At 30.5% G+C, this 8653-nt stretch overlaps 1 protein-coding gene across 2 annotated transcripts; it reads right to left on the bottom strand.

Moving 5' to 3' along the window:
• Positions 1 to 1641: 1641 nt before the first annotated feature.
• On the bottom strand, positions 1642 to 8351 carry LOC111878216 (protein trichome birefringence-like 34). Of its 2 annotated transcripts, none has more exons than XM_023874721.3 (6): positions 8204 to 8351; positions 7569 to 8104; positions 7293 to 7488; positions 2492 to 2688; positions 2261 to 2416; positions 1642 to 2149 (listed from the first exon to the last, which is right to left on the bottom strand). In XM_023874721.3, exons 2-6 carry the CDS (start codon positions 7931 to 7933, stop codon positions 1795 to 1797), a joined length of 1269 nt encoding a protein of 422 aa, XP_023730489.1. In that variant the 5' UTR covers positions 7934 to 8104; positions 8204 to 8351; the 3' UTR covers positions 1642 to 1794. The 2 variants fall into 2 exon arrangements, with proteins under 2 accessions (XP_023730489.1, XP_023730490.1); XM_023874722.3 differs by having other exon boundaries at positions 1642 to 1853; positions 1934 to 2149; positions 7569 to 8317.
• Between the last annotated feature and the right edge of the window lie 302 nt (positions 8352 to 8653).

The following is an 8653-nucleotide window of genomic DNA, read 5'->3' as shown; positions in this document are numbered from 1 at the left end:
CGAGCATCCAAAACACACATTTTGTATCTTCTATGCCATATCGTGGCAGTCCATACTCCTCGTCATGGCACCTAGCTTTGCCAAAAACCTTCCCTTTGATTTTCCAAGTTCTCAGTTGACCTATATAGGAACCAGGTGTTAAAACCAATCCTCGTGTATACGATCACTTTACCATTTTACATTATCTTTGTGTGCACTAACTTCTTTATTAGAACAAACCCTGGCCATCTAAATACATAAAATAGAATGACTGCAACCATATCATATCGGTACTTTAAACTATGGTGATCTCCATAATGTACTACATGCTCCATAATGAAGTCCAAGCATGCCTTATGACAAACTATACATATATCACCAACCTAAAATAATGGGATCATGAGACGATACGATATGAGTGACATATGTCAACCTATGCGTGAAATCCGCCATGACATGCCAACCTACGCGTAAACACCATATGTGTCGTGTGAAGTGGCTCCAGCTAGGCACAATCATATGACCAATCAATGAATTTCTTTCCAACAATCAAAAATATTTCGGTTGCATTTGTTTATTAAATGATAATATTATTTTGATTTATTAAATAGTGTAAAAAATTAAAGATTGAAACTTTGAGTTTAGAAATGGCTATTACCTGTTTTTTAGAAAACGGATCAAGAAGGAAACCATTTAAAAAAAAAGGTATCGGGGGAGTTAAAAGGACGGTTAGGGTCTCTGGAAAATGTGTCTTTATATCTTATTATACCCTTCTACTTATGTTTTAAATTAAATTAACCCCCCCCCCCCCCCCCCCCCCCCCCCAACACACACACACACATATAATATATATATATATATATATATATATATATATATATATATATAAATTAGTTAAATGTTATTTAATTTTATAAATTATGTTTCTTTATTTAGTTTAATATTAAAAAAAGTATAATGACAGTGGAGTGGTAACTATTTCCAAGGAATAGTAGTGTGGTAGTGAACATGTATTAGAGATGATAGATCCTACAACACTTCTCTAGTGGGTATGTAGTGACCATACTCTTTAGCCTAATAGCATAGTATCAGTCATAGTGTGTGCAATTTCAAGGAGAGAAATCCATTTTATGTTGATTTCTTGTGTTGCAGAGGGTAATAGACATAATTATGTAACTGATTTTATGGGATTGCAGGTATTAAAAACAAGATCGATAAGAGAGATAAATACATGGTTTGAGCAGAAAACAAAAACACGGGTTAAAAAAAAAAGGACATATATATCCTAAAAACTACTTTTTTATTAGAGTAGAAATAAAAATTTCAATACAATTTTTTAAAATTATTACAGTTACTAGCCGCATGAATATGTTACTCTCAATTTTTAGAATTTTATAGTTTGCCCATTTGTAGGCCTCAAATTTCATTCTTTAGACCTTCAATTTTCTCAAATTAATCAGTGCATTTCCATTTTTTAAAATATTCAGTTTTAACTGTAAAATCATGCGATTAGATAACTTCTTAATTTTAGTAAATATGTGTCAATTTTAATTTTCCAAAATTTTACAAGGTACGTCAAATTATCTCCACATATATAAAGGTTAAATATTTAGAAGCATCTTAGGATTGAATGAACATTTTTCTTTCGTGAACATTTAACAAATTTTAATTAAGCCGCAACATAAACAAGCACATTCCAATTAGGATGACTATATATTTATAAGGTTCATGTTTCACAATAAACCACAATAACAAATTAATCTACTTGAAGTTTACATATCACTATATATACGAATTTGTCCAACGAAAGAAATTTTATTTTAGTCCTCGAAGAATATAAGCTAAGAGTAGCTCATTCCAAATATCTGGGACACCTGGAAGGCACCAATGTGTACAATCAGCATAACGTGAAGGATTAGATAGTTGTTTTGCTTTCAAAGTAGAATAGAACAACCTATGAATAGATGGATGCCCATCTTTCCTATATTGTGTTAGTTGTGTTATATTCATCATTTTCACATCAACCCCTCTTTCTTTTAAATTATTTAATGTCAACTCTAATGTTTTCATCATTTTTAAATCAGAACCACTTTCCCAAAAGTGTTCTTTTGTTACTGGCTCTGTCTCATTTAAACAATTTTCATTGTCTTGCATGCCCCAATCTATGCCCCTGAACATAAACGTACAAAAAAAAAAGAAAAAATTGTCATTTATTATAGATCATAAACTAAAAATCTAATAAACTTTAGAAAACAAAAAAACAAAGTTAAAGATATATTACTTGTGGTGTGTTGCAGTCATACTCATGAAGTAGGATTGAGTCCTTGCATGGTTGATATGAGTACGAACCCATTTTGACCATATTCTTAGAACCATTCTATAGGCACGATGGTTGGTGACTACGTTGTATTTTGTAGAATCTTCAAGTGAATCATACCTAATGATGACAAATCTTATAGCTTATTAATTCAAACTATCATGACTAATGTGAACCTTGGAAGTATGAACTCACAAGATTTTTAGTGTAGGTGTCCCCCACCAAAGATATGAGTTAAAAACTAACACATCTGCATTAACCCAATTTTTTGCATGTTTCTCTATAGAGTGGATATGAACTATGCGATCAGTTCTTTTATGTTTTGTTGGGTGATCCGCATTAGATTCAACCAACAATGGAGCCCAATAGAAGTCAATCGAAACGTCATAATCCTGCATTAATATAAACATAGAAATAATTATAATAATATTATTATAAACCTAAGAATTCAAAGATAGTGAAAGCATAAATGATAAACCCCATGTAATATGGGTACGTACGTAGTCGTTTTCCCACTCATGATTCAAATATGTAAGCACTATTATGAGTTGCTTATTGATGTCCTTGACACTAAGTTGCAATTATAAGAGTATAAATGGGTGTTTTGAATTTTGTTAGGAAAAAATGTCTTTAAAGTTGGTATAAATTAAAACATGTACTTCACAACAACAAAGAAAATATTTGTATAATACCTAAATCATGATAATCTTTTTCTTTTATCTTTTGAATAATAGTTTTTGGATTCAAAAGTAGTATCATTTGTTATTGAAGTTATACAAACATTATGAATCGTGATATTTGAAAAAGGGTCTCCAAAACTATGTTCATTTACTCGTTGTAAAAAAAAATTATCCGAAATTTTGAAAAAGGGACAGTGTCCAGAAAATATCAGACTCAACAACTCACATTGCAACCTCATATTTATAAATCTATCATGTAGACTTAATGAATTTCAAATATGTAATGAAATGTAACTAAAGTTGTCACGTTAAAAGGAAAAAAGACTGGTCATGAAAGTCTAAAGGATCCTATCACAAGAGTAACACCATGAGGGTTTTGATTCTCTCTAAAACATCCTATAATATTTGAATATTGCTTATTAATGGAAAATTTGGAACTTAATTTCCAGTCCACTGATACATAATCAAGTCCATTGATACAAAATCAAGTGTATAAAAACAAATTCTGAAGTAAAAATATGACCACAAACACTTTATGCCATATAATACTAAACGTTATAAAACATTGCACAACAGAAATAATTAGGTTATGGTAAATGTTGTAGTAGGCCACCAATATTAGATTATGATTGGTAATATAAGTTTATGTAAAAAATTTGTTATGGTCAAGAGTTATTATGGTTAGCGGAATAACGACACAAATGTGTAACCATAGCCCGTTAACTAACATCCAAATTTCAATATTGTTTTCTCATTGTGAGATAATTTTGTTAATACCGATATAGTGTTTGTTACAAGATTTTATTGGCAAAACAAAATGCGAATATGACTTTTCACACTATATAAATTTTAAGAACTAAACCAACATTTTTTAATCTAAGAAACTTGAACCCTATAATAATGAAAAGAATTCTAACTACCAAATAAATGTTAACATTTCCTAATCTCAAAGACTTTGGAAACCAAGGAACCGAATAACTCCCATATGGGGAGAATTCGACTTACATTAAACTCCACCATGAAACGAACTCCATCTTTAATAGAGAAACTCCAATCCCATAAAAAGTGAGGTACAAATCACATATCACAGCAACCAAGAATTAAACTTGAATACCAAACAAGCTTGAAAAATGCTCAAACTTGGACAACATAATTGGAATCAAATCTAGTAACAATTCCAAGTGATAGTATGGCCCTCACAAATTTGAGTGCACATCATCAAAAATGTCTTTGATGGTGTGAGCTGAAGGGTTTAATTTCATCTTTTTGTGTTTGCCAAGACGATGCTACATAATTAGATGACATATCTTTTATAGAAGTGGTTGAAAAAGCAGGGATATGGTTATATGGGAATTTCAAAATTATAGAAATGGAAGTGATAAAATTAACTATAGATGTAAACATGTGGAAAGAAAATCGACTAATCCATGTTGTAGGTTTAAAGAAACTCGATTTAAGCATGTGAAGGTGTAGGAATAAAATCGACTAAACCATATTATAGGTTGGGTGGGACCCGTTTGAATTGAATGGGCAGGCCCGATATGTTATGGTGGGCCCGTATGATTATTTAATATTTTGAGAAACTCTAAGCTTCATGATTATGGTTTATGTTTATTGTGTCAGGTGCTTCTAGTTTCAAACAAAATGTTCGGTTTGATCGCATCGCACTGTGTCCTCTCAAGTTTTATTTCCACTATTCATTTTATTATTTCACTCTGATTTTCTTTTAAACAATTGAATAAATGATTTTGATTGTTTGAAATATGAAATTTTTACTTAATATTTTTAGAACATTACAATAGGAGGAATTAGAACATCCAAGGACTCAAAAGTTTCGGTGGAAATCCTTTTGGAAAACCATAAGGGACAGGACTTGTGATATTAATAAATCTTATAAAATGAATAAAAAGAAAACGGTATTTATATTTCTTACGGAGAGGAGATGATAATTTATGATGGTTAGAATGATTAAAGTAAGCCTATTTTTATAAGCTGAGAAATTACAATCTTAAAATAATACTAATAGTTTATAACTACCAATAATGTTTTAATTTCTAATCCTAAATACTTGGAAACCAAGCAACTGAATAACCCCCAAAGAAAGAAGAATTGGGTTCACATTTCAACAACTCAGCGCACATTTTATTGTTTTCACCTCTATGGATGTTCTTACTAACTTTTATTTGTCAGACGCCTACAAAAATCTAATTTACATACGTCCTAAGTTGAGATCATAATGTCTTATTTGCAAAATTTTCAAAATTGTTTTAAAAATATAAAAAAATTCAATTTCATACAATGTCACATTTGTAGATTTTATTACAAATAAGAAACATTCTATTGTTAAATCACACATATTAAGGTTGTGTTTAAAGTGGTAGCCAAAAAACTAGATTGTAGCCTATAAATAAATTATCTCAAGTAGCTTATCAAACAAAAAGTTAGCTTTAGTTAATAAATTACGATATATCATAGTAAAGCTTTCTACTAATTTATTTATAGATACTAACAGTTTTAATCTAGCCATATCATTTTTTTAATAAAAATCAATATAACTAACTATGTAGTATTTAACAATATATTACTAATTATTTTGTAATATTTATTTTTTAATATTATATATTTCTAAAGTTACCAAATTATTAGCTTCTTATTAATAGTTTTATTACATTTTAAATTATGATTTATAAGTTTTAAATGTTTTATGTATCCATTTTACATTATATTAAGCAAACCAACCAATTTTTTAATTAAGAGAATAATAAATAAAAGCCTAGCCATGAAAAAAAAAATGATTGCAGAGATATTAAAAATTTACGTGAAAAAACTATGTTTTGAAAAACTTCATACAATATGTTAATTTTTTAAGTTTATTTGACTGAAAAGGTATTTTTATAAATTCCTATTAAAAATTATAAATTTTTGCACAATTACAACTGTTTATGTAATTATACTACATATTAAGACACTCAAAACCTTCTAGCAGACTATGTACGTAACAAGATAATTCATCTTACCAATTAGATAGATCATTACCACCCTTTTAATTTTAATTCGATACAAAGTCTTTTCTACTTTTCTAAAACTATAAGCCCATCAAGCCCATTTCTAGTTTCTAAATTCCTAGTGTTCACTGTTCACTTTGCTTTCCATTTTTTAAAAAGTGCCAACTGCCATACATGACATTGACTTATGTCACGTGTTAATCAACATACATATTATTCATCATTAAATGTATCATACTCAACAATGAATAGCCGAATAAGGTCTATTTCTAAAGACTAAAGATGTCGATTGTTACATTCTCACTCTCTTGAAAGAATTATATCTTAGAATTAATATAGTTTCTATTGAACCCCACATATCGCAATATTCTTTGTTAACAATATTGGTATAGTATAATGGTTATAAGAAAACCCTTACATTTACGACTATCTTTTTATTGTAACGAAGAAAAAGTTGCTACATTATAGAAATCTAGAATTAGTTATTGTATATTATCATCACTCTATCTTTCATACTTATCATTTCATGTCACTATAATCTTAGCTTTCACACCTTACAAATCCATAAAACCTTTCACACCTAGCCTTACACATGCATAAGGGCTTAATTTATAGCTCTTTATCATGATAGTAACGCATATGGCAAATCAGTATGATATAAATGAAACGATCATGATTTCAAATAAGTTTGGATGATTTCTCGGGTACTAGCTCAACCATAAAAATTTATAGCAACTTGACATGGACAAAAACGTCTAGGCATACATTAATCATATACATAAGCATTAATGAAAATACCAGTACATTTTCCAGATTTTAGACAACTTCTGACACTTCCTACTATACTATAAATGTGTATTCAACGCTTCTATTTTTCTCGAATAATATACACCTTTAGGTTTTTACTAAATGGTAACACGTACTATTTCTTTTTACAGTTTAAATGCATATCTATATTAAAATCTTATGAAAATAATGTGTGGTAGATTCTATATACGCCAACAATATATCTTATCCCAATGCACTTGTTTTCATTGCTTCTTCCTAGGGTAGTTGAATGTGTTATAAAAGCTGATTTTGGGATATTCAATACAATTCTATTTTCATTTCTCTAGTTTTCACAATTACATTTTTTTTTTCTTAATTACTAGTGGGAAGTAACATAGTTATAGGTGTTTAGTAGGTAATTTTTTATGCTACTTATACACATCTAACACTAACGAGAAGTTGTTCACTCACTTATCAACCAATAAATTATCTAGAAACCATAACTTATCACAAAAATAAAATATTATGTGATTGAATACTTACAAAAGCTTTGAAGGTGAGCAAAGAGACATCCTGAACTTGTTTAACTTCCTGGATCTTGTGCATCTTCTTCCTCCCAGGAGGAATGACAGCTTGAAGCATACAAACAATCGACACCCATTGGTTCCTATTCACTGAATCTCCGACAAACATTATTCTTTTACCCCTTAGCTTCTCAAGAACTTGTTTGGCATCAAATCTACACATGTATACATATTCAACAATGAAATAAAAAAAAAAATTCATAAGATAACTTGAAATCATAAGTAATGTCGGGACCTTGGAAGGCTGCAATCATGGGGTTGCCATCTCCATTGTTGATACTTGGAGTCCATTCTTCCATATTGTCCACAAGCAAACTCACCAGGAATATAGGGGCATTCTTGTTCTTTGTATAGAGGATAAGTATCGTTGTCATGAACCCATTTGCCGGAGAACAAATCACACCCTTCTAAAGAATCATAAACACTAGGACTGTGAGCTACGGTGGCCGGACTCGCCGGAGTACTGGTGTATTGTTCGTCGGTGTTGACATAATAAACGGCGGTGGTAGTCAATGCTCCTATTATGAAAAAGATAATGAGACTGCTTTCGAACATATGTTTCACATCCCATATTTTTACCAATCGCTTCTTCTTCTCCATCTTTTTCTCTCTGAAGAAGAAGAATGAGTATCGAAGAAAGAAATCACAGACTTAATTATCGATAATTACCACCAGGTGCTTCTTTTTCATCACCACCACCTCCGGCGCCGATGGATTGGGAGATGTAAGCGTGTGGTTTACGGAGATGTACTACTACATGGTATTGCGGGCCTGCATTTTTATTTTAGAATAGATTCTCACGTTAGTTGTTTCGAGTTTTGATCTTGAAACTGGTGAGTGAAATTGGAATCTGAGCTATTTAATTATGACCTCTACTGGAAGTTTGTGTCAGTCTTTCTCTCTCTTCCTCTCTCCTCTGTCTGCATATTTCACATTTCTGCAGTTCTACTCTCTCAGCACGTGACGAGCAAAGCAATGGTCGTTATGAAAGTAAAATAATTGATGAAACGAAAGTAGGAATATATGTTTGGGCATTCACATCAAGTTTTGACCAATGGTTATAGGAGTTTTTCATCAAAATAACAAATCGAAGTTGATGTTACTTTAAATTAATAGCTATATATTTAACCCAAACAAAAGTTTACAAATTGTCCTTTTTGTTTTTAATTTTTCTTTAAAATATTATTTATAAAACCTTTTTTGCATGGATTGTGTATTTGGAGGAAGCAGTTAGTGGTTATGACTAACTTTCTTAACATATATTTTTTTAAAATGCCTATGAAATAACAAAAATACATTTTTTGCACACTCACTCTCTCT

Source organism: Lactuca sativa, chromosome 8 (assembly GCF_002870075.4).
Source record: "Lactuca sativa cultivar Salinas chromosome 8, Lsat_Salinas_v11, whole genome shotgun sequence".
In the NCBI taxonomy this organism is placed as follows: Eukaryota; Viridiplantae; Streptophyta; class Magnoliopsida; order Asterales; family Asteraceae; genus Lactuca; species Lactuca sativa.
Note: the sequence above shows the minus strand (reverse complement) of the source record. Positions and strands in the feature narration are given on the sequence as shown.